The following is a 26757-nucleotide window of genomic DNA, read 5'->3' on the forward strand; positions in this document are numbered from 1 at the left end:
CACAGCAGTGGGGATAAAGAACCTGAAGAGGCCACCTCCTGTAGCCAGGCAGGAACCTCAGTGAGGGATAGGGACACCAATCTACCCACAAAACTTTTGACCTAAAACTCATCCTGCCTACAAGAAATGCAGGCATGGGGGATGGGGCAGAGACTGAGGGAATAGCCAATCAATAACTGGCCCAACTAAAGACCCATCCCAAGGACAATCACCAATCCCTGATACTATTAATGAAACTCTGTTATGGTTGCAGACAGGAGTCTAGAATGGCTGTCCTCTGAGAGGTTCTACTCACCAGCTGACTCAGACAGATGTAGACAAACACTGCCAAATAGTGAAAGGAACTTGGACTCTTATACGAGAGTAGTGGGAAAGATTTCAGGTCCCAAAGGGGATAGGAACTCTACAGGAGGACCAACATAGTCAACTAACCTGGACCCTTGGGACTCTAAGAGACTGAATCACCAACTACAGAACATATATGGGCTGGACCTAGACCTTCTCGCACATATGTAGCAGATGTGCAGCTTGGTGTTCATGTGGGTCTCAAACAACTAGAGCCGGGGCTATGCCAAAAGCTATTGTCTACCTGAGGGATATGTTCTTCTAGCTGGGTTGCCTTGTCTTGCCTCAATGGGAGAGGATGTGTATAGCCCTGCAGAGATTTGATTGTGCCTGGTAGGGAGATATTCAGGGGCCCCCCAACCGCTCAGAGGAAAAAGGGAAGAGGTGACTGGGATGGGGGTGTGTACAGTGAGTGGGATGTAAACTAAATTTAAAAAACCTATGATCTGCACGCGAGCAAGCATTTGGTATTTGTCTGAGTCTGGGTTACCTCACTTGATTGAAGATTTATAGATAATTTTATATAAGCATATTATCATTACTGAATTCTTACAACTTGAGAAATTAAAGCAAAAGACCAGATTATTGGTAATCTGTCTCCTTTAAACTAAGTTTTTCAATAGACATATAATTTTGAAAAACTAGATCTATGGTTGTAAAATTAAAAAATTTAAGTTCCTATTTCTGTGCTACCTGTTTTGTTATGTCTGGTCATAAAATCAGTGTGAGGCATACCATGGTTTCATAAGTCTGATGTCAAGGTAAGAGATGACTGGTTATGGGTACTTCCAGAGTTATAAAGTCAAGAAACCTTTACACTAACAGAAACAAAACACAGTACCTTCAAGTAAATGACTGCATCAGTACCCACTCCTTCCATGGAATACAGTTTTAGATCTCCCTGAAAATATCTGGCATACAGTCGAGAAATTGGCAAGCCATAACCAAATCCAGCCTATTAAGAAAAGAAAATTAATAGAATGAGACCAGTACAAATGCTTCACAGGGGACCACTTACGGAAGATTAAAACAAATTCCTGATTTGAATTTAAATCAAATGAATTAGTAACTCAATCTTTATAATGGTGCATCTATAATCTAAAACCAAAATTCCCCATTTCCAAAAAAAAAAAAAAAAAAAAAAAAAAAAAAAGCCAACAACAACAAACAGCAAAAAACACTTGTCAAGTTTGGGTAAGAAAAAACAAATGTCATTTTTAAAATTTTTTTAGCATTTTAAAGTAAAATTTTAGCTATGTAGGAACATAAAATCAGAGTAACTTTTTTTGAGACAGGGTTTCATGTATCTAAGCTGGCCTTGAACTAACTCATTATGTATCTAAGATTGACCTTGAGTTCCTGATGTTCTTGCCTCCACTCCCTAAGTACTGGGATTACAGGCAGAGAACCACAATGCCTGGTTTATGCAGTGCTGGGGACTAGAATCCAGAGCTTAATGCATACTAGGCAAGGACTCCCACCAACTGTACAATACCCTGAGCTCCAAGTGTTACTTTTTAAGTATACTTATTATATCTGCAGATAAGTGTAGCTCTTGACCCTTAAAAAAAGAGACTTCTTTTTGCAGCAGACAGAGACCATTATGGAAAGCTACACTGGTCAAAACGCTGAGAACAATTGGCCATAGGGTACCTGTCCTCGGCTGACAAACCTATAACACAATTCCTATACTTAAGGCTCAGGGAACATCTTGGAAAGGTGGGCAGATGGACTGTTGAGAGGATCAGATGTCTGCTGCAAGACAGTGTCTTTCTTTTTTTAAAAAAGGAAATACAAAATGGGAAGTGGAGGGAGAGGGACTAGGAGGGAGATCTGTGGGGAGCAGTGGCGAGTGACTATGACCAAAATACAAAATGCTGTGTCGAATTTGCAAAGACTATAAATAGTGTATTAAAAAGCAAACATCCAATCAAGTGGAATTTGATCTGATGACAACACAAAACCACACTCACTTCCAAGTTTCATTATCAGATTTCCCTGTCTGAAGTAAGAATTAATAGCACGAGAGTTGAAAATTTTTGAGACAGTGTCTCTCTGTGTAGTCCTAGCTGTTGTGGAACTCACTATGTAGACCAAACTCACAAACTCACAGAGATCTATCTGCCTTTGCCTCCTGAGTGCTAGGATTAAAGGCGTGTGCACCACTGCCCGGCAAGAGTTGAAATTTACCAATAAGACTAAAACCACTGAAAACATTTCTTAGAGGTCCTTCCTAAGGATCTGGAAAAGCTACAGTATGTTGATATAGTGAATGGGTATTTTTAGAAAAAAATTAATACCTTCCTATGTCATAAAACTGACAGCCAGTATATATTTTTAAACGAAAGTTCACAGACAGGAATAAAAACAATGATACTAAAGTCAGTGACTTTGTGGTTGGCCACAGGTGGTTACTGAGAGATACTACTCAGTAAGCTTTAGCACTTTGGATTAATTCTGGATCAAGAATAGGGCCTTAAGGAAAGAGGGCCATAGTCACACAGGCTTCTGACTCTGAAATCAACAGTTTTGAGTGGCTGAGCAGCTCAATCAATTTCTTTAAGACTTCTCTCACCCTGAAATGGGAAGCTCACATCTGAGCTGATAAGAATTTCATGACATAATAGTAAATGCCATGTCTATGCATCTCTACCACACAGTCAAACTTAGTAGGATGGGTCAATTTGCTGACAAACCTGAAGTCAATATCTGGGGTCCACATAAAGATAGAAGTGATAACTGACCCCACAGAGTTGTCTTCTGACCTTCTAAAGCATGAGTAACAGGCATAGTAGATACTCTCCAAAAAGGAAATTTGGCTATATGGAGATGAGGCTGTGTCATGCTCTAAGTTGTTTCCTACTGTGTACAGCAGTGGCTTTCAGGCTGTACCTCGTCATGGAAAAGTAACGTTTGGCTCTACTGCATAGATGGCTGGCTGGATGGCTCCTCATCTTACAGTGCACACAGACATCATGTGTCCAGTATCATAGATGGGACATAGACAAGTAACATTTCTAATGTAAAAAGGTACCACCTAGTAACTTATCTAAGTAAACTGGGGACATATAACTACATAGGTATATTCAGATCATTTCAGGTGCTGGGGATGTAGCTTGGTGGGTAGAGTGGCAGCTGAGCACACCAAACGTTCTCAGTTTGATTCCCCAGCACCTCCTAAACTGAGGAGGCACTCAGGTATGTTCTCCAAGCAGGAAGATGAAGAGTTCAGGGTCACTGTAGCTTCAGCCAGCTATCAGCCCTGGATGGCATCAAACTCTGTCTCAAAACCACCACCACAGAATAGATTTTGTGCCTGTGAGACAGTGGAGTGGGTCAAAGTACTTGCTGGGCAACCCTGACAACAATCTGAGTTCAATCCTTGAACCAACGAAAAGGTAAAGGAACAAAATTCAACTTCAGAAAACTACACACACACACACACACACACACTCCTTTTTTCACACAAATAGTTAAAATTGTTTAAATCTGTCACTAGGGCTAGAAAGATGGCTTAGCAGTTGTATGTACTTGTTGCTCTTGCAGAAGACTCAGGTTCAGTTCCCAGCACCCATGTATAACTCCAGTTCCAGAGGACCCAATGCCCCCTTCTGCTCTCCGTTGGCACTAGCTAGCCATACAATGGTGCACATATATACATATAGGCACACACAGGCACACAAAATATGCTAACATATAAAACAGTTAAAATTTGTTCAATTAAAAATATACGAAGGAAGGCTCAGACTCCTAAAACTCTAAGCCATCTGCAAAGAAGACTGTTTCTAGTACTGCACAGCTGTGTACCTACTTTAAAGCTGAGGACAGTTTATTAAGTGGGAGCAATGTGGATAGAAGCATTTCTCCCAAAGCAGCCATAATAGTATACCAGAAAGCTCACAGACTGCTCTACCATTCATTTGCTTTGACCCTTTCTCCCTCAGGGGAAGGTGGATAAATACCAGTCTCTTGGGAGTCCTCTGTTTCACAAAGAAAAAAAATGGCATAAAGCACTACCCTCAGGATGCTCTTTTAAAAAGACATGGAATAGACAATCCATATTCTTTTTAAACAACTGAGGAAGATGCAAAATTTGTACCAGACCCCGGCCAGGGTAATACTATTCCAAATTGATCTTTTATGAATTTTCTTGAATCCTGTATAAATGACTTCCTCAGTTTTCCACATGCTGAGTTAACAAACTCTGCCTCAAATAACAATGTAAAGTGTTTGATTTTATTCATACAAATAAAATATAATCTTATGTGCTTATCAGTCAGGTAGGACTTTAAAATGAAACTTAATTTATACCCTGAGCCATTTTGCAGACTGATAGATACATTGCTGTGTTTAATAACAAAGGGTTCAATTGTTGTTTGTCAATTAGAAACACTCAGCGGGGGAAGAAAGTGTGGCCCTACCAGGAATAAATGCTACCATGGTAACCAGAGGCTTTTCTCACTGCCTGAATTAAGGCTCAAGGTTATTTCTAGAGTGCTACAGAGAGACCTCCGAAAATACATACACCACCTATATATTTTGTGCTTACAGTATTCAATGTGAAAAGTCCAATGTTTTTATAATTAAATATTTTAATTATATAAACAAACTTGACAGTGGTGACCCAAAAGCTGTGGGTGACTTGGGCCTATAAGGGAGGGCAGCACTAAAATCTCTCCTACTAAGTTGAAGCCACACGTTCTACATCGTCCCTTTGCTCACCCATGGGTAATGTCCAGCTTTCTGAGGGTGATGCATAATGTAAGTGGCTCTCCAGCAGCAGTCTTACCACAGAGAAAAGCTTTTTCATACTGTATTTGGGAGTGAAACACTCAGCTTGGAGTGTTTCCTGGATAAATTAGGAAAGCACTCTCAGTCCAAAGAACTCACAGACTAAATAGCTAAGGCAGAAAGGTGCCTCTGCTCCCAACTACGCCGGAAACATCCTCATTTAGGCAAGGCTAGCACAACCACCTGAGGAGATGGGCATCCCTATGCCTATATTAGAGACCGTTTCTTCTGCAGCCGTTTGCCATGCTTACCAAGGGTGCAGCTCTTGTAGGCTCCAGGCTGGGACGAGGAGCAGTTGAGTACATGTAGTTAAAAAGGCGGTCTATTTTTCGAAGTGGGACTCCACCACCTAGGTCACTTATCTGCAGTGCACAACATGTTAAAAATAAAAAGGGAATCAATCTGCACTTAAGAAGGAGGCGACGAGAGCTCATTAAATAAAGTACACACTAGGAAGGTTCTAAAATGAGTAAGGGCTTTGAACTCCCACTGAAAAGTGGTTCCTTTGGGGCCAGTATAAACAAAGGAGACAGAGTAATGCAGCAAAATTTGATAGGCTTGGCACTGAGGTCCTGCTCATGAACATACGATAAAGCAACTTAAGCCAAAAATCCAGCACAATATAGTCATGTTTCTATAAATGACAGGGACACACTCTGAGAAATGTGCCATTATGCAATGTCATCATGGGCTTATATAGGCAAATATCATAGAAGGTGCTTATACAGAACAAGATGAATACAATGTCACTAGACAATGGCATCTTATGAGACCACCACAATATATGTGGTCACTTCATTGCTGAGGATGCACTAATACATGACTTTACTTACAAATACCACACTCAAGAACTGCCTGTTTCCTTTCCTTCCCTCTCATGCTATTGGATACATACTATTAAATCAACTGATGATTAAAGTAAAAATGCAAAAAAAAAGAGATTACCTTAATGGACAAGTCCTCTTTACCCAGAGTAACAAGAGTTTTAACAGCTGGGTAGCCTTCTTTTTTATCTTCATGTAGTTCAACTGTTGCTCTCATTGAGTTCTGAAACAATAAGTTCTTTCTGAAAAACCATGCTGCTGTCTTGCAAAGCACAAGGAAATTAAAGATACTGATTATTTTTGGTGCTGGGGGTGGAACCTAGAGCCATGCACATGGTAAGCATGTACTCTACCATTGAGCTACACCCCTAGCCTTGAAAACCACAGTTTCAGGAAAGAATCAAGGACAAGATTACTTAAATCTAATAATTACATTGCACAGCTACTATTAATACGATTTATGTGGGTTTTTTCCTCTACTGAGCTTGGCTAACCATGGATTCCTATCAAGGACATTTTTTTTTCTGATGTTCTATTTTGTATCTAATTGTATCCTCATTCCACATGTTAAATAGTTTTCTTTCATTTGGGGGCAGATTTAGGGATTTTTTTTGTGGGGAGGGGAGTGGTTGGGACAGGGTCTCACTATGAAGATGGGACTGGCCTTGAATTCATAGAGATATTCCTGTCTTTTCCTGCCCCCTGGTGGGATTAAAGTCATGTGCCATCATGCCTGGTGGCTTTAGGGTTTTAAAATTAGTCATCTCAACCCAGAAGAATGTTTTTTATCATACATAATGCGGCTGCAGAAGCAGGTTTTACATTTTTGATGTTATTTATCACTTACGTGTATAAAGCACCTATCCTCTAATATGCAGGCAGAAAAACTGAAGGGATTCATACATCTCATAAAAATTAATCACTGGACTGAAAAAAGGATAATATCCACCAAAAAGACATTCTGAAAAGTTCCAGCTGACAAAGAGAACACTCACAACTGCATGGCCATCCTAGTGTTACACTAGCAGCATTTGTGTTCTTGGGAAGAAACCAGAACAAGTGGTTCTTTAGGTGTTCAGTGTAGTGTTTCATACATTAAAGTGATGAAATGTTAGCTCAAATACCCTGTACTCATAACACCACTACTGTAAATATCACTGGCGACTGGGTAACAAAAGCAACAGCTTAGGCCATAGTCTGAAAAAGGTTTTGTTTTCTTTCCTTTTATGCCCAGACTCCGCATTTTCCTCTCCTGCCTCTATCAGGTCTTCTGAAATGATTCAAATTATAAAACAGTTACAGCATCTCTCAGGACTGGAACGAGTAATACACTAGAGCACAGTTAATGCTCCAGAATCATAGCTATACAGAAGCATGTTTTTATTTTGGTCTGGTAATCACCAATAAAACCTCTGCTAGGTCTGAAAATCTAAAAAGCATCTCTAACTGAAAGAAAAACAGTATGGATTTGATGTGAAGTCGGCAAAGTATAATTAAGTTTCGAGATCAATATGTACTAATATTCACAAAACTATACTGTACACAGCAATTTTTCATCTCACAGTGTACAGATTATAAAGCCCACAGGATATCAGAAATAGACTTTTTAAAATGGTTATGCAAAATCTTTTTCTTATGCTAATCTAATGAATCCATTATGCCCAGAATCAAAGCCATTTAAAATGAAGACTTCTTCCCATGTTTTAAAATTCCACTTACCTTGAACAACTCAAATAGCATGTGAAACAGATGTGACGGCACATAAACTACCTGAATAGGTTTGTTTGGTGCTTTGGCTGAAAACAGAGACAAAACCATCAATGAATAAGGACCTAAAGTAGGAGGAAGTCAAAAATGATGCTTCTATTCTATTTTCCAAGTACATCAAACAAATCTCCATAAAAGAGAAATAATACAGATTCCCTACACTGAATGACATAACTGAGCAAAGCTTCAGAATCAAGCAAAACTGTGGTGACTAACTCCACGATTCCTTCGTTGCAGCTTTGTGACCCTGAGTAAATCAGCCTGCTCTTTCAAACTTTGTTGAGCAAAACTGGAAGAGTATCACCTATGCCATGGTATTCTGAGCATCACACCAGGACATACAAATACAAGTATCACTTGGAATCTTTCAAATCAGGAGGATAGATCTGCCATCAACCCCAGGAGTCATTTGTGAGGGTAGAGCCAAATGAAAGGGGTGGTAAATTTGAACTTAATAGCACTGTGGCTTGGATCCTAACTATCCACTGAAATGCTCATGTTAAAGGCTCAACTAGCTGCCAGGTGATAGGCTTCAGGGAAATGAATGAAACAAGAAGGCTTAATCCACTGATGATAGATTCATAATTTAGTCATAGTATTGAGAAATGGTAGAAAATATCAAGTGGGGCCTGGTTCGAGTAGGTTCTTGGAGCATGCCCTTGAAGAAGGTATTTTGTCCCTGGCCTGGTCTTTGTTCTTTCCTGGCTGCTGTGAGGGGAGCAGCTTCATCTGCCACATTCTCCTGCTGCCATGATAGTTTGCCTCACCTCTAGTCCAAAGCAATAGAATCAAGAGACATGGATTGAAACCTTTCAAGTTGTAAGTCTAAACCAACCCTTATTACAGAGACAAAAGTAATTATAATGTGCTATGTTATAACAAACGGGACATGGTGTAGACTAGACTATGAGGTTCATGAAACTTTGTGCTACAATGAAACCCTTGAGTATCTATGGTATTCTCCTTGAACCAGGGATCTTCTAAGGAACATCAAAGGAATGGAACCTCGTGCAAAGCACTAAGAACAGTATGTGGAAGGGAGGTGCCCAGCAGGAGGTAGCTAGTGTTCCTTTCCCTTTGGATATTGCTCAGAGGGAGAAGGCTGACTTGGAGTTTTAAAAATCAAATCAAGACTCCACTGGCTTTAGAATAAGCGTTTAGCAAGGTAGATGACAACCATAGACCTTCAAATGCTAAAATGAAGGTTTTACTTCAGAATAATATTATTCACATATCACATCCAGTAAGTTGTTCTTGGACAATACACACTCACTCATGTTACTGTTGGTAGCAGAGCCCGGACAGTGTAAAGCTACTCCCTGCCATCTCTCCAGGCTTCCTTTCCATCAGCTTTCAGGAAACTAATCACAATCACAGGCTTCCTTCCTGTTCTAGTTCTTTGTACCACTCAGCTCTGCTCCCACAGTCCCTCTCCTGGATAACTAGGAATATGGTCGACACATCTGCAGCATCCAACTCCTTTTGGTTTGGTCCTGCTCTGGTGTATAACTCAGCATACTTCTAGCTAGTTGTACTCAAATTGGCACTAATAGGTTGCCATGGACTCAGTGTCTGTGTCCTTCTCAAGTCACACCTTGAAACTTAATTTCTAGAATGATGGCACTTGGAGGTGGGCCCTTTGGAGTTCATTAGTTCATCAGAGTGGAACCTTATGAATGGGATTAGCACTCTTATAAAAGACACCTCAACCCCAGAGAGCTCCTTCACTCTGTACTACATGTAAAGGCACACCAAGAAGTCATCTGTAAGTCAGAAAATGGGCCTTCAACAGACACCAAATCTGTTAGCACCATGATCCTGTACTTCTCGGCTTCTAGACCCATGAGAAACAAATGTCTGTTATTTAATCCACCCAGTCTCTGATGGTTTTGTTTAGTAGCCTAAAGGGACTAATACAGTGGTCCACTTATAAGCCTCCTTGGCTTCCTTTGCTATTTTTATGGGATTCTTTTATTGTGGTTATAATGGGGTCTGAGAAGCAAGCTGAGTGCTTAGTTTATCTTGTGGCAGGCAAACAGCATCATTAGTTATATAAACAGCCTCAGAATTCAATTCAACCTTTTCAGTCCAAATTTCAAGGAAATGAAAAACACTTTACAGTTTGTTTTCTTTTACATTTAAACAACATTCTCTAGGAGTCATCTAAAGGCTTGCTCAATTATGTGTACTTTTCTTTGGGAATATTACAGTTGACATTTCTTTTCTTCCTTTTAGAACCATGTAAAATGTGTTTGGCTATGATTCTTCCCTTATCCTGGGCCTAGTGGCTATAGTGGATGATTAATAGAGGCTTGTTGGCTTTCTAAAATAAGATGAACAGAATATGAATATTCCCTAATAGTACATTTTTAAAAGTCAATGAAAAATAGTGGTCTGGGTTTTTTATGCTCGAGACTCAAGAAATAATAAAGTCTATTTTGTACAGTCATTGCCTGAAACACCATTAGTTGAAGCAGCACTTAATAAATGTCAACAGAATTCTATACAGACATAAGGAATTTTACTTTCAGATAGCTCTCTTGCAAGAATGAAAAATAGAAACTGGAGGCTAAGCAGAAAAAAAAACCACATATAAAAGGGAAGATGGCAACACAAGATTAACCCCCAACGTGAGTAGAAAAGGCTACTAATGAGCACAGGGTACACTGCGGCGCATTCCTTTTCAAAAGTGACTTATTACATTCCCTGTTGACTAAGTGCATATGAACCATTTTGAAACGACATAAAGATGGCAAGGCAGCCCCATTTTAAGATCTCTTGGAAAGACAGCTTGGATATCATTAGCATTTAAGTCTCCTTTGTACCTAACACCAAAATACTTTTTCTTGCTATGGCTATACCACCCTGACCCAGCCTGATCTTTTCTAAAATGCTTTGTCTTTTACCATTGAATTCTTCAACTTCCAGCTCTGGAGCTACCAGGTAATACTGTTCACAAAGCATCTTGGCTGTTTCATAGGCATCTGTTAAGAAAGAAAAATAATTGCTGCATTAATGACAGATATAAACATGTGGGTAAATACGTAGAAATAAAGAATTTCTCTAAAGGCACTTCAAATGAATCAAATACCATCTTTTAAAACAGTCTTTTGGTTTCAATGCATTACTATGACTAAAATATTTCTCTTTTCTATATTTTAACAACCACAGCCATATCAGAATCATAGACTAGTAACAATAGTTAGGCTTATGCCGAGCACACAACTGTTTAACTTTTAAATACGGCTAAAAGATATTTTTCATGGAAATTTATAAATCCAGGATTGTACTTCTAAACACCACAGAATCTGATTAAATTGTAGCAAAACAATACTTTCTGTAATTTAAAATATTCACAACTGCCAGACCTGGAGAAATGGCTCAGCAGTTTAGACCAATTTTTGCTCTTGTGGAGGGCCCAGGTTCAATTTCCAGCAACCACATGGTGGCTCATTGCCACCCATAACTCAAGTTTCAGGAGATCTGATGCCCTCTATGGACTCTGTAGGCACCAGCCATGTATGTGTACAGTGTACATATATCCATGGAAGCAAAATATTCATACACATAAAAGTTAAAAAATTGCCAACAGATATGATCTTCTAGTTACTAGCAAATGAAATCCCAATAATAAATTTAGTAAACAGGTTTTCCATAAGGTGCAGAACTTACATTTGAACCACCCATTGTCTTTAAACTGTCTGTTAAGTTAGTTAAAACCAGCTTAAAGCTTAAGTTTAAAGTGCAACAGCTTAAAGTTTAAGGTGCAAGAGTCTTCTTTTCAACAGAGGAAAATAGACATCAGGTATGAAAATCAAGACCATTACAAAAATAGCTAGAAGACAACTGTAAAAAGTTTAAAAGGTGGGGAATAAACTAAGAAAGTAAAAGTGGTTCATGACATATTTATTAACTTTTCTCTGAACTGTAACCCAGTTTTAAAAAGGGAAAGAACCCTGAAAACCCATCTGAGGACAGGATCAGTGCTCCCATTTACTTTCTCATGTTATATAGAACTTAGTTTAGTGACTGTTTAGGTGGCCAATTGCTTGGCTTGATATCACAGGCCTTTTGATAACTTACTTTAAAAACTTATTGACACATAATTCTTATACAGGTCACCCATTTATAGTAAACATGCAATTCAGTGGTATGAAGTACTATCTGCAGGTTGTGCACCCCTTATTACAATGAACATTTTTATCACTGCAGAAGTCCCACACTATTGGCAGCCATTCCTCTCTGCCCTGCCCTTGGTGACCACCCTTCTACTTCATCTGATTACCATTCTGGACATATCAAATAAAGTGAATCCTGTAATAGATGACTTTTCAGGACTTGTTTCTTTTCCTCAGCACAGTGTTTGTGATGGTTAGTTCTGTCAACTTGACATAATCTAGGGTCACCCAGAAAAGGAGTCTCAATGAGGGACACTGGTCTATAGGCATATCTGGGAGGACTAGTTAGATTATATTAACTGAGGTGGGAAGACCTGCCTAATTCGAGTATCACCATCGAGTATCACCATTCCCTAGGAAGGGAATTCTAAACTAAGAGTGAAGAAAGCAAGCCAAACACTAGCATGCATGCATTACTTTACTATTCTTTGGCATTAGTTGCAGATGTCATGTGACCAATTCTATCCACTTCCTTCCACTATGAATTCCCTGCCATGATGGAATGTAACCTGGAATTTAAAGCCAAATAAACCCTTTCTGCCCTAAGTTGCTGTTGTTGGGGCACTTCGTTGTAGCAATAGGAAAAGAAACTAAGACAGTGTTTTCAGGGTCATCTACATTGTAACATGAAACAGTAGTCATTCCAAGAATTTAAATTTCATAGAATAAAAACATTTTTAAGTAATGGCCACTCTAAATATACACCACATTTCTTCATCCAGTTACTAGCTGATAGACATTCATTGTTTCTACTGTTTGTATATTATGACTAATACTGCTATGAATAATCATCTTTAAGCCTTTGTGTGAACATACTTTTGTTTTTCATGTACCTAGAATAGGAAAGCACTGAACTATAAGGTAAGTCCATGTCAACATTTGACAACTGCCAGACTGTTTATCAGAACAAGACTTTCCAGTTTCACCTTTACAATTTCAAATTACTTTCTTATGTTTCACGGGCACATTTGCAATGTTCTCAGCTCCATATCAGCTTCATGGAGATGAGTCAATACTGTGCATAGAGAATTACTCACTTAAGATTCAAGAGGTGACAGAAGGAAAGATAGAAAGGGAGAGAAATAAGCTCCAGAGAATCTAAATGTTAAAGTTTGACAGTAACCACCTTAAAATAATACAAAGGCAAGAACAGGGTATGTTCAGACTCTTAAGTTCATTTATCTTGCATTGCTACTAAGTCAAAATTTCATATTCTAATCATCTAATATCTGTCCACACATTTAAAAAAATCACATCTAGTTAAACTTTTAGAATTAAGCACCAGAGACATCAGACTAATTCTGACAAGATACAACAAACATAGAAAACAAAAAGCAAATAGCAGTAAGAATGGAAAATAACTTTTTAAAAAATTAAAAGTGTAAAAACAGACATTAAAGTGGGGTTGAATTTTTACTCTGAAAAAAATTTTAAACTACACTAAATTTGCAAATTTTCTCGAGGACACAATAAACCTTATTAATTATACATAAAAATACTTCTCTTTTGAGACAGAGTGTGTGTGTGAGTGGAGAGAGAGAGAGAGAGAGAGAGAACAGGAACCAGGTCTTTTTGCTTTGGCTAGTCTACCAAACAATGCTACATCTCCACCTAGTGACGTGATAGCACAAAAGCTGACCATGAACTTTTAAGACCCCAAATACTGAAATTTATAATGCTTCACTATCTATATACAAAGTTAGTATACCACAACTCCTCCAGATATATAATAATGTTTAAATACTGGACTTCTTTTACTATAAAATAGTGACAAAAACGAAATGTTCTAATTATCCATGGCATTAGCCTTGCCATTACTGAGTAGAGTAACACTGAAAACATGCTAGGCAAAGACAGTGTCTGGAGGATAGCCAATTTCAAACTTAGTATGGCTTCTAACACCATATGTGAAAGAAAATACTTTTAGTTTCATTATACTATATAGTTTATCAATGCTTAATAAGAATTATTTCATTATTCTTGAAAATCTCAAGACATTGCAATGCAGACTCACACACATCAGCCAACCAACAGATGCTGGGAGTATTACTAATAAAAATTTACATTCATATGCAAAGATTCTAATAGGATAATAAAATGCTCTGGATAAAATACATACGTAATAAGCATCTGACTAAGGGATGGGTGTGTAGCTCTGTAGCAGAGTTCTTGCCTAGCATATGAAAAGCCTTGGTTCAACCCCAAACACCAAGGGTAAAAAGAGTTCAGGTTACAAAATAAACCCTGAAGTGGTATCTGTGTGTTGAGGTCTAGAAACAGACTTAAGAAATAATCAGCGAGTAGGCCAGGTATGGTGGCATAGTCTTAAATCTCAGCACTCAGGGTTAAAAGGCAGAAGCAGGTGGAAAGAATCTAGATTTAGTGAAAACTTGCTTGAAAATTCAAGGCTCTGTTACATATTTCTGTACTGTCTCTCCCATGACATAAATGATCATAAAGCTACTAGGTATTTGGCAGCCTAAAATGGGACATTCTTTTCCTAAAAGTAACATAATTTAACATAAATTACAAACACTTCAAAAATCCCAACAAGCAAAATACAGCTACTGGTCTGGATACTTCCTTTATAGCTAGAGTTTTGGTAAGCTCACCTTATAGTAAGTGCTCTAATAAAAACTCTGCAGTTTAAAATTAGAAATCAATTTTTTTGAAAAACCTATTGCCAAACTATTTTTACCTGTACTGTAGTTCAGTCAGTATTCATGGCTAAACTTGAAAAGAAAACCTGGGAACTTATTATTATTGCCAGTAAACAAGTGACAGTCAATGCATTAAGAACGGCGGCAATGGTAATAGAGTATTTTCAGAAGACTCATCTTTAGTCATGAAGTAGTTTTCAGAAATATCACATAGGAAATGCCAACAGATCATGGAGGTTATCTGATTAGACTTCTCTACCCCCAATCTATCATAGACGTCTCCCAGATTTTATGCTTAACCCACTCATTTACAGGCCTATGAAGGTAGAATTGGAATGCTGACATTCTTCATTCTTCTCCTAAAAGAGTGATCCGAAAGAATAGATTACTCATTTACAGGCATAAAGAGCCAGAATTGAAGTACTGAAGAATTTTTAAAGAAACATGTCAGAGACAGTAACTTTAAGTCTTAACAGAACAAAGAAAAATCTTAGAAACTCAAGTTTCAAATTCCTGTCAGAATAAAGTACACATAAATAGCCATAAAAGATTTCAAAGTGATTAAAAGACATTTTTATTTATCTTTTATGTGTATTTGTCCAAGTGTGTGTGTTAATGTTTCTGTGTATGAGTGCAAACACCCATGCCTCAGTAAACAGGAAAGTTTGAGGACAATCTCAAGGGTCAGTCCTTGCCTTCTACCTTGTTTGAGACAGATGCATGTATGTAGGCCCTGGGAACATGACCTTACTGTCTTCATACTTGCATAGAAAACACTTGTATAAACTGTGCAGTCTCTCCAGCTTTGATTTCTTATTTATTGTTTTATGTGAATGGGTGTTTTGTATGTATGTCTTGTATACTGTGTGCATGCAGTGCCCACAGAGGCCAGAAGAGGGCATCAGATCGCCGGAAACTGGCTTTACAAATGGTTGTTTGCTACCATGTGGGTGCTAAGAGTTGAACCCAGCAGGGCCTATGAAAGAGCACTCAGTGCTCTAAACTGCTGAGCCATCTCTCCAACCTCAGGATTCTTTCCTTTTCTTTTTAAACAAAAACAACACCACACCATTATTTTCATGTGTAATAACATAAGGGTAAGCAAAACAATGTAAGCAGGTGTTTTCAAAGTACCTTGCCAAACCAAAGACACCTAAACCATCTATCCAACTTCTTATTCTTTGTCTTTTTTTTTCCAGAGCTGAGGACTGAACCCAGGGCCTTGTGCTTGCTAGGCAAGTAGTCTACCACTGAGCTAAATCCTCAACCCCTCCATCCAACTTCTTAACTCCATCCAACCTCTCTTCTAGAATCTGCAGCACCTCACAGCAGCTCATCACAAGCTGTAGCTCCAATTCCAGGAGAGCTAACAGCCTCTTCTGGTCTCTGTGGGCACCAGGCACTCATGTGATAACACAGAAATATAGAATATACCCATACACATAAAAGAAAATAATAATAATTTACAAATTTAAAATGAATTTGTTCTGCATGCTCCCATATGAGCCGAACGCTGAGAGCTGAGAGTGGTGGAACACAGCTGGAATACTAGCACTTAGAAAGTGAAGTAAAAGAGATCAGGAGTTGAAAATTATCCTAGGCTATACCAAATTTGAGGCCAGCCTGAGCTACATGAGGTCCTTTCTTGAAAACCCAAAACAAAGAACAAAATAAACACAATTTGGCCCTCCTACTGCAAATGCACTTGATCCCTGAGCCACACGTGGACTGGAACCTACTTTGTCAGTATCCTAAGATGAGACTGCTGTGTTACGTATACCCTCACTGGCTGCACTTTTTTGACACTGGCCACCTATAGTGAATGTTTACAATAGACCACACTAACCAATGTGCTCCCTTAGAAAGACATTTCTGGAACCAATATGCTACTTTTTAAAAACCCCTTAAGTTACAAAGAAATATACAAAGCAATACATATTAGCTTTCCTACCCCAAATCCATCCTAAGTGGAATCCACTAATTTTCTCAAACCTCATAAACAAAGTCAGCTGGGGAAGTGCAGACAAAACATCTAACATAATGAATCCCCAGGATACCCTCGGCTAGGCTATTAAAACTTGTAGTCACAGGTAAATCCAAGATGAACTGAAGCAAGAAAATCTACTTTTTGGAAACTCAAGATGGAACATTCAGAAGTCAAATGGGCACCGAGAATATCGTGATATAGGAAGGCCTAGAGTATTTGGCATTGTCTTAAGTGATTTAGTAAAAAAAAAAAAAAAAAAAAAAAAAAAAAAAAAAACAAGTAGAGAGGCCATAACTTGGCAATTCCAGTTTCAAGATACCTAAGAAAATAACCTGGTATTTTTGTTTCCCAATTCCAGTATCTATAGCACTGACTGTAAAGTGTTTCATGTCCTGACTAAAGGACCTACCTGGTTATTTTAGTAAACATATTTCTGGAGCTAGAATGAGTCTGTTACTTGCAATCTAAGGAGGCCACATTGAGAGCATAGGACATTATTCCCAATCCGAAATAATACCATGTACTCAGGAGGCCATTTGTATACTATCATGCTAAGCAATAATAACATATAAAAAGACATAGAAGCCCACTGGCCAGGCGGTTGGGTCGTGAAGGGAGAGTCTTTTCGACACTGAGGAGGCGGCAGTGACTCCTGGAGCATCTGAGTGGGGCTCATTGGAGTCCACAGACGATGTGGATGCAGGTCCAGCCAGCGGAACTGCCCCTGGACTCCCCACGGGCCTTCCTAGCTGTGAGGAGCACATGGAGCGGGAGAATATCTGAGATCGCAAGCAGGAGCTGCTGGTGGAGAGCCAGCGCCTGTGGGAAGAGCTAAGGGAAGCTATGTGCGAGGTGGAGGGCCTGGAGGCCAATGAGGGCAGTAAGACCTTGCAGCGAACAGGAAGATGGCAATGGGCGGGAAGAAATTCAACATGGACCCCAAAAAGGGAATCCAATTCTTGGTGGAGCATGCACTTCTGCAGAACACACCTGAGAAAATTGCCAGCTTCCTGTACAAGGGCGAGGGGCTGAACAAGACAGCCATTGGGGACTACCTAGGGGAAAGGGAAGGGCTAAACCTGTCTGTGCTCCATGTTTTTGTGGATCTATAGAGTTCACTGACCTCCTGATACTGGCCCTCCCGGTAATTCCTATGGAGCTTCCGCCTCCCTGGAAAGGTTCAGAAAATTGACCGAATGATGGAGGCCTTTGCCCAGAGCCACTGCTTATGCAACCCTGGGGTCTTCCAGGCTTACAGACACCTGCTACATGAGCACCTTTGCAGTGATCATGCTGAACACCAGCCTTCACAATCCCAATGTCAGAGACAAGGCAGGCCTGGAGTGCTTTGTGGCCATGAACGGGGCATCAATGAGGATGGGGACCTGCCTGAGGATCTTCTCAGGAACCTCTATGACAGCATCTGAAACGAGGCCTTCAAAATCCCTGAGGATGATGGGAATGATCTTACCCACACCTTCTTCAACCCAGACTGAGAGAGCTGGCTCCTAAAGCTGGGAGGGGGCCGGGTAAAGATTGGAAGTGGCGCTGGTTCATCCTTACAGACAACTCTACTACTACTTTGAGTACACTACGGACAAGGAGTCCCGAGGGATCATCCCCCTAGAGAACCTAGAGCGCATTCATGAGGTGGATGATCCTCAGAAGCCGAATTGCTTTGAGCTTTACATTCCCAACAATAAGGGGCAGCTCAAAGCCTGCAAAACCAAGGCTGATGGTCCGGCAGTAGAGGGGAACTACATGGTGTACTGAATCCCAGCACCCACACAGGAGGAGAAGGATGCGTGGATCAAGTCCATCCAGGCTGCTGTAAGTGTGGACCCCTTCTATGAGATGTTGACAGCAAGAAAGAAGCGGATTTCTGTGAAGAAGCAGCAAGAACAACCCTGATCCCTGTCCCCAACTCCATTATTTATTTTGGAGCTGCCCTGCCTAGGTGGCAGGACCCCTCCCTGGGCCCTGGGGCTGTGGATCCTGGTTCCCCATTTCGAAAATCACCACCTCTAGCTCCTGACTCCTTATTTGTAATGAACATGTTGGTAATTTTATTATTTAACCCGGGGAGGGGGGATGACATAGAAAACTTAGCAAGGCTGCAAAAGTTAACTTTTGTAGCAAAGCATAGCTTTAAGTTGGTATCTTTAAAATACTTTCATATCAGGATTGTCCATTTGATTGTTTGGTTTCTTACAAGGAAAAGAGGAAGAAGGGACAGCACAGAAGGCCCCTGCCAAAGGATGACAGGAGTTGCCTTACAACACTAATTCTAGCATTCACTACTGACTCTGTAATTTATAGATGTATTAAGGAAGAAATCAATGTGCTGACTACCTTATGAGTACATACAATGAGGAGGCGTACACAGAGAGGTCTCTGGACTCTCTATTATGCTGGGTGGACCCCCACGTCTACGCATTTATACAACTGTCAAGTCAAAAATAAAAATAGCATCCCTACCCTCCTACATAAAAATGTTCTGTAGTCTGCCTCAAAGGGCCTAAGTATGGAATCAGTTTTAGTTCACTAAGACTTGTGAAGGCTGTAAAACACATGCGTACACACACGAGGATGCGAATGCACAAACACACAGGGTCATCTGGGATGGACTAACTATGCAAGCTCTTCACAGCTAAGGAAGCAAAAAACTGTTTGGGTGGTGCAGGCCTCTACCAGCTACTCTGGAGGCTCACGCAGAAGGACAAGTTCAAAGCCTGCTTGGACTATAGAGTCGAGGGCAGAGCAAGTCTGGCAACTTAACATGATCTTGTTTGAAAATAAAAAATGAAAAAAGGATCAGAATATAGTTCACTTGTCTCCACAAGTTTGCATGTGAGACCCTGGGCCCAATCTCCAGTATTATAAAACAAAGTTCTATAAATGTAGATACTTGGAAAGCACCTTGATGTAAATAAAGGCAGATTGCCAGAAAGGTCACTATGTGGCTGTGGCTTTGCAGCAGTTTACCCTTTTGGATCTGAAACTGTCCTTCAATATCTTTTAACTTAAGGAAAGAGACTACAGGCAGTGGTGGCGCACGCCTTTAATCCCAGCACTTGGGAGGCAGAAGCAGGCAGATTTCTGAGTTCAAGGACAGCCTGGTCTACAGAGTGAGTTCCAGGACAGCCAGGGCTACACAGAGAAACCCTGTCTCAAAAAACAAACAAACAAACAAACAAACAAAAACCAAAAAACGGAAAGAGACTACTGAAAGATGAAAACTACTGGAAGATGCACAGAGGAACAGACTGTGTTAGTCTCCCTGTCTCACCTCTTAAGTATGCTGGTAGGATGTGTGTGTGTGACTGTCTGTCTGTGTCTGTATGCATGTGCATGTGCGTGTGTGTTGTAAGTGGAATGACAAAAGAGTATGGGGAGTCACAGTAGTCACAACACAGACCTTCGCCAAGAATCTAGCCTTCAGTTATGCCTTTCCCCAAATCACACAATTTTTTTTTTTTTTTTTTTTTTTGGTTTTTTCGAGACAGGGTTTCTCTGTATAGCCCTGGCTGTCCTAGAACTCACTCTGTAGACCAGGCTGGCCTCGAACTCAGAAATCCACCTGCTTCTGCCTCCCAAGTGCTGGGATTAAAGGCATGCGCTACCACCACCCAGCCCCAAATCACACAATTGAGTATAGTAAACTTATTTGCAACATACTAGGCAGAAAGTTAAAGGGAGGGCAGACAGCCTGGATGGGCAGGAACCCAAGGCTAGCTAGCTCAGAGACCCAAAACTGACTGGAAAAACAACAACAATGAATACACAATCAATGAGATGGCTCCTAATGATATTCTGCTATACTCGCAGCTCGATGCCTAGAAAGGCTCCATCAAGCTACTGATGGGAGCAGATGCAGAGATCCATGGCCAAACACTAGGTGGAGCTCAGAGGATCCTGTGGAAGAGTAGGGAGAAAGAATTGTAAAAGACAGAGAGGTTGAAGACACCATGAGAACAAGGCCAACAGAATCACCTAAGCAGGGTGCATAGAGGCTCGGAGCTTGCATGGGTCTGACTTAGGTCCTCTGTGGTTGTACAGGTTGGCGTTTAATAGGACTCCTAACAGTGGGAGCAGATGCTGTCTCTGACTCCTTGTGGGTTGCTTTATCCAGCCCTGATGAAGGTTTGTGCCTAGTCTTATTGTAACTTGATATGCCATGTTCTGTTGATATCTCTGGGAGGCCTGCTCTTTTCTAAAGGGAAACGGAGGAGGACAGGATCTGGGGGAGAGGGGAGGAGTGGAGATCACTGGGAGGAGTGGAAGGAGGGAGGGAGGGAGGGAGGGAGGGAGGGAAGGAAAACTGAGGTCAGGCTGTGAGACAAGAATTTTTTTGAAAAGAGCAAAGATAAAGCTCTGAGTGGGCTGTGCCTGGTGGTACGGGCCAATAAGCCCAGCTACTAAGAGAGCCAAGGCAGAAGGAAAGTTTTGTAGTCCATATAGCATGAGTTCAAGGCCAGCCTGGTAGACATGGTCAAACCCTGTATTGAAATAAAAAGTAAAAAGAAGGCTGGGAATAATGCTCAACGGTTAAAGTGCTTGCCCACCATATCTAAGGCCCCACGGTTCAATCCACAGCACAGCAAAAATAAGCTGTGAGTATTGGAAGATGAGGGAAAAGGAGAGACTGGAACTGTACATAAACAAAGAAAACTGATATTTTACATTTTTGAATCCTAAACGTCCCCCAAAGGACATTAAATGGCCTCTCCCTTTTGGTACTATTGGACAGAACCTAGGAGGGCTGGGGAAGAGTTAGGAAGTTAGGTCACTGATCTTGAAGGGGGTATTGGGACTCTGGCCCCCTTCTCTTTAGCAGCTGTGCTGTGGCATACATTCACTGCCACAATATTACACACTGTCATAGGCCCACAGAGATGGGGCCAAGCAACAGTGCACTGGGAACTTTTGAAACTGAACCAACATAAATAGTTTCTCCTATAAGTGGATTGATTTCCTCAGACATTGCTTCGCAGCCATAGGAAGATAGTTGACAGAGCGAGACTGGGAGACTCAGACATAAACGTTCAGGCTTTTCATTTCTTTTCAAACATGTGTTACATTACACTATTCTGAATAATCTTCCAGTTAGTTTGTAGTATAAAAGTTGTCACTAAAAATGATGCAGAAGTTTATGGCATAGGTTAGAGATCACATAGCAATATCAGTAGTTAATACATGCTAAATAACAGAATAATGTTGACACAGTCAGAAAACATAAGTTCTTTCAGCTTTAAGAGTCAAGTCACAGGAGATGTTCTCCTTGAATGACACAAGGCATGTGATGCGCTGTAGCAATGCTTCATCTCTCTGTACAGCACAGATTGTTAAGTTTCATAAGACTCCTAATACTTATCAAATTCTACCAGTCCTCAGACATATCCTCCCTAAAAATTAGTCAAAGACTTTTTTTAAAGTGCTTTTCAAAACTTTATTATGAAGAATTTCAAACGTGTAACAAAGTGTAAATCACGGTATAATGAATCACCATGTACTCATCAAAGCCTCAACTATTCTTCACAGAGGCCCAGTCCTTTTTGATTCCCCATCTTCTCTCTGATTTAGAAGCAAGTCCCTTATTTTATAGCATGTACAGACATTTAAAAATATATCTTGAAGCTCTGTCTCTAAAGCTATGACTAAACAGTCACCACCACATCAACATCACAGCTAAGAAACCAGACTTTGGGGACTAGTTAATTCCAGTGTGTGATTTTTTTTTTAATTTAAAATAATATATTTGTTCTTATGCCATGTGCATTGCTGTTTTGTCTGCATGTATGTCTGTGCAAAGATGTTGGATTCCCTGGAACTGGAGTTACAGTTGTGAGCTACCATGTGGGTGCTGAGAATTGAACCTGGGACCTCTGGAAGATGGAATGCTCTTAGCCACTGAGCCCCCACAATTTCTTAAATATTTTTAAACTTTACTTCATGTGTATGAGTGTTTTGCCTGCATGTATGTCTATGCACATATATACATGTGGTCAAAAGAGGAGGTCAGAAAAGGGCACTGAAACTGGACAGTTGTGAGCTGCTATGTGGGTGCTGGGAAGAGAATCTGGGTCCTCTGCAAGAACAGTAAATACTCTTAACAGCGGAGCGGCCTCTCTAGCCCACTTTTGGTTTTTCTTGTTGTTGTTGTAGTGGTGGTGGAGTTTTTTTTGTTTGTTTGTTTGGTTTGGTTTGGTTTGGTTATTCCAGACAGGGTTCCTTGACTATCCTGGAACAGGCTGACCTCAAACTCCCAGAGATCCAGCTGCCTCTGCCTTCCTGAGTGCTGGGATTAAGGGCATGTGCTGCCATGACCAGATATCCACATTTTTTAATAATACAATTTATTTAACAATTTGAAATGTCTAAAATTATCAAGCCACAGAATATTTACAGATCTTCTATTTCCTCAGACATTCCAGTTTCTATAAAAGTTATTAAACAAGCAAAGACATAGTCCCCAGCCTTACATCAAGAGAAAAGGCACATATGTATCAGCTGGACCTAGCTGCCTTAAAATTGAAGTAATGTGAGGAAATGTCTTCTGGCCAACAAAGCCGTAAGCAGCACCTGGAAAACATACTGCACAGGCTGTCATTAGCAGTGCCTGCTGAAGAACCACCAAGGTCCTGATAAAAACCAGGGCAAAGTATGTTCATGCAAACTTGCCAGCTGAGTTGTTTAAAGCTAGATGAGAAGCAGGGCTGGAGATGCAATCTGGGGAAGGAGATAGGTTGGGAACATGAATCTTCACAAAGTCAAAACTGAGAAGTCCTGGAACCTGGTGGGTCACAGGCAGTGAGTGGAGCTTTCCTGACATAGCATTCAGCATTTATTTTAAATAATAATGGGAACCAGCTATTCAAATTCAAAGTCCCTGGGGTACTAGGGATTTATGAGTATCTGGCCTCTTCTACCCTGGGAATACTGATGTAGTTTCTGTCCATCCAGCTAAGCCCACTTGATGTATAGCTTCTAACACCAGAGGTATGTAAGAGAAAGACACACAGATTTGGCAAATGTAAATGCAGACTCATTTTATAACAAGATAATAATTTAAAATGGTGGCAAGTCAAATCTAGAACTTTCTGAAATGTTTACTGTTTAAGAGAAAAATACAACTCTCTGACCAATGAAGTAGAAACTTGTGTTTGAGCATCAGAAATTATTTGTTCTTCCCTGATCTAGAAATATTGTTGGGAGCCGACTTTAGTAGAAAGCGGCTAGATCAACTTTGCAGCCATCTGGAACCATATACCCTGATGAAAGACTTGGTTGTCAAAAGCCTATAACAGCTGAAGCACACTATGATAAATATATTGTTTATCCCACATAGCTTGTTTTGCTGTTTAGTGACCTCAGCTGTATGGTGCACGTGGTAAAATGTTTTCACCTGTGTTCTCCTGCTTGTGTATATAAATACCTCAGAATTCCCTTCAATAAGGGAGACTTGAGAAAATAGAAGAGACTGAATCACACCCTGTCTTGTCTCCATTCTTCGAGTCTCTTGCCCCAAGAGCCATACTCTCTCTTGACCAGAGCACTTAGCCCCAAAAGTGTTGAGGAAAAGTGTTGAGGCAGAATGTGGGCCTCAACAAAATATTTCATATTCGATTAATTGGCTTAGGCCTAACATGGTCTGATGAATCACAAACTATATAGTAACATGACCCCACAGCTGAGCTGTCTCAAACAAACCCCAATGCTATTTCTGCCATGGTCAGTGGTACTGGGTTGGCATCCTTACCTTTCACCACATCAGCTACATTACAGGTGGGATCAATACTCCCTATATGTTTTGGATGAGCAGGGTTAGTGTCACCACCAAACAGAAGTGCTAAATGAACACAAAAGAGAAGAAAAGGGATTGAAATACAGCAAGCTGATACGGCCAAGCACAGAAATAAATTTCTAACTGCTCAAACAATCTTTTTAGAATCATTTAAACATCCACAATGACTTAAGAGTAATACAGTACAGCTGATGGGGGAACAAATACATCAGGCAAAGGGGGGAGGGATGTACTTTAAGTCCCATCAGTCACAAGTAGTAAATCCTATAGTGGCAGTGCAAAGGATTGGTAAGGCCCAATCCTTTCTTCCTCTGCTGATGATAACTAGATCAAGACACTTCCATGCTTGGCAGGCTATCTCCCTGGGGGTTCAACACTTGCAGCCATTTACTGCAGTCACTAAATATTTCCAGCATGCAGCATGGGCATTCGAGAAGAACCCTTACGGGCAGCACTGCAAATGCCTCCATCACGGAGGACATTTTGCAATTCTGAATACACAAACAGTATTTGTTCAAATAGCTTTAGAAAAATATTCCACTTTACTCTACACAATAGTTGCAGATATTTATTCCCAAATAAAAGCCTAAAGAAGCTGAAAAGAAAAAAAAAGCAATGAGAGTCAAATATATTAACTAAATATATTAAATAATTAATTTAAATGTATTAAATCAATCAAAATTTGGGAATAACTTAGACTCCACAAAAGGACAACAAATACCTAAACAAAATAAGAATGACTTGAGATTATGAAAAAATAGTAAATATAAGTATATGCCTGTACATAAAGTTCTAACCTATTAAAAATAGGAAAAACAGAGTTGCATAAGTTTAATCAACAAAAATCATATGCATATCTATGTGAACAAAAATATATTAGGAAACTGCCACTATCTCAGTAAATGGGCTGGCTTGTATTTAGGTTCCTTTTTTTTTCTATAAATTGTTATACATGTTTCTAAAAATATAAATAAATACATACATTTTTGTTTTTTCAAGACAGGGTTTCTCTGTGTGTAGCCCTGGCTACCTTGAAACTCACTCTGTAGACCAGGCTGGCCTCAAACCTAGGGATTGCCTGTCTCTTGCCTCTCAAGTATGCAGATTAAGACATGTGCTGCCACTGCCTGGCTATAAGTACATATTAATAGTTCCATAACATTTGTTTATCTAAATAAATCAAATGAACTAAAAATGCTGTGTCCATTCTCTGATTCAGCAAGGATAACTCTAAACATGTGCATGCTTTTTCTTAGAATTAGAAAATCAAACAAGGTGAGAGTACTGGAAATCAGTCAAGAAGTTCGCTGTGTTGAAAGAACTTTAGATGTCCTCCACCCCCATCTATCACCGTGGAGAGTATACTAAAACTCTCAGTGTGACATCATGGACTAATTAAAAATCAGATTTTATCTGACACTGTGGTATAAAGGGAATTGCTTAAATATCTAACATGCTTATTCAATAGTCCCAGTATTGGTGTTTTTAAAACTAAAAAAGAAAATGCATGTTTTAGATTAAGAAAAAATACTCCCATATAAATTAAATTATTGAAAAATTAATGTGACTACCATTCAAGCCAGCCCCTTGACTCCATAGAACTGTAACAACAGAGTCTTTGAAAGGCAGGCAGTGGTCTTGCCTATAATATAAGCATCACAAATGCCTTTCAAGGACAGCTTTGAATCAAGAATATTGATTAATAGATTTTTATAATAGGAAGAATTCACTTAAGAAAAACTAAACTAGAAATGAACTTTCTATAGTCTAAGTCAGTAAACTAAAAGTGAACAAAAAGGAAAACTTTTCGGAAAAATTAATATGGTTACCAGGTCAAAACTGGACCCCAAACAACCCAACTTACTGTGCTGGTTAATAAGCATGCGGAAAGAAATGCGGTTGGTATAGAAGCGATCCAGGAAATATTGAATGTTACTGCTGATGAATGGGTCGAACCCGAACTTTTCCTTGTACTCGATCACGCCTTGGGCCATTGTAGGGACAACATCATTGTGTCTGTTTCTGATATTTATCAGAACGTGGAGAAAGCTGTGTGGGAAGGAAACACAATATGGTAAGTTCATATTTCATGGGCCAGAATCCCCACCTCCATCTAGTTACCTGCTGGTACTCTTTATAAGTAGAAACATTTCTCTAACTAGATAGTAAAAGGAAGTAACCATAAACACTAAAACCTAGCCCAAGCTTTGGCTTGAAACTTCGGATTGAAATTCTTTCAGAGATACACAAAGTAAAAGGTTCTAATAAAGTTTTAAAAGAAGTTCAAATACTTTTTTAGGAATATGCTGACATTTGGGGGGTTCTATAAATTTTTTTTTACTAAAAGAATGTAAATCAGTAAGGAAATAATTGAACTGACAGGGCCAGAGGGCTAACAATT

General features: G+C 39.8%; 1 protein-coding gene and 1 pseudogene across 1 annotated transcript in view; one reads left to right on the plus strand and one right to left on the minus strand.

Annotated features, from left to right (window-relative positions):
- Window positions 1-26757, minus strand: part of Pdk3 (pyruvate dehydrogenase kinase 3) — a 66071-nt gene that overhangs the window by 11403 nt on the left and 27911 nt on the right. Inside the window, exons 4-10 of the mRNA XM_034485074.1 lie at window positions 26221-26405; window positions 24312-24401; window positions 10634-10711; window positions 7680-7756; window positions 6082-6183; window positions 5388-5498; window positions 1187-1300 (exon numbers count right to left, since the gene is read on the minus strand). Of these exons, the coding sequence (XP_034340965.1) occupies window positions 1187-1300; window positions 5388-5498; window positions 6082-6183; window positions 7680-7756; window positions 10634-10711; window positions 24312-24401; window positions 26221-26405 (757 nt within the window). The remainder of the gene's footprint in view (window positions 1-1186; window positions 1301-5387; window positions 5499-6081; window positions 6184-7679; window positions 7757-10633; window positions 10712-24311; window positions 24402-26220; window positions 26406-26757) is intronic.
- On the plus strand, window positions 17312-18463 carry LOC117694224 (cytohesin-2 pseudogene; annotated as a pseudogene).

This window comes from Arvicanthis niloticus, chromosome X (assembly GCF_011762505.2).
Source record: "Arvicanthis niloticus isolate mArvNil1 chromosome X, mArvNil1.pat.X, whole genome shotgun sequence".
Taxonomy (NCBI): Eukaryota; Metazoa; Chordata; class Mammalia; order Rodentia; family Muridae; genus Arvicanthis; species Arvicanthis niloticus.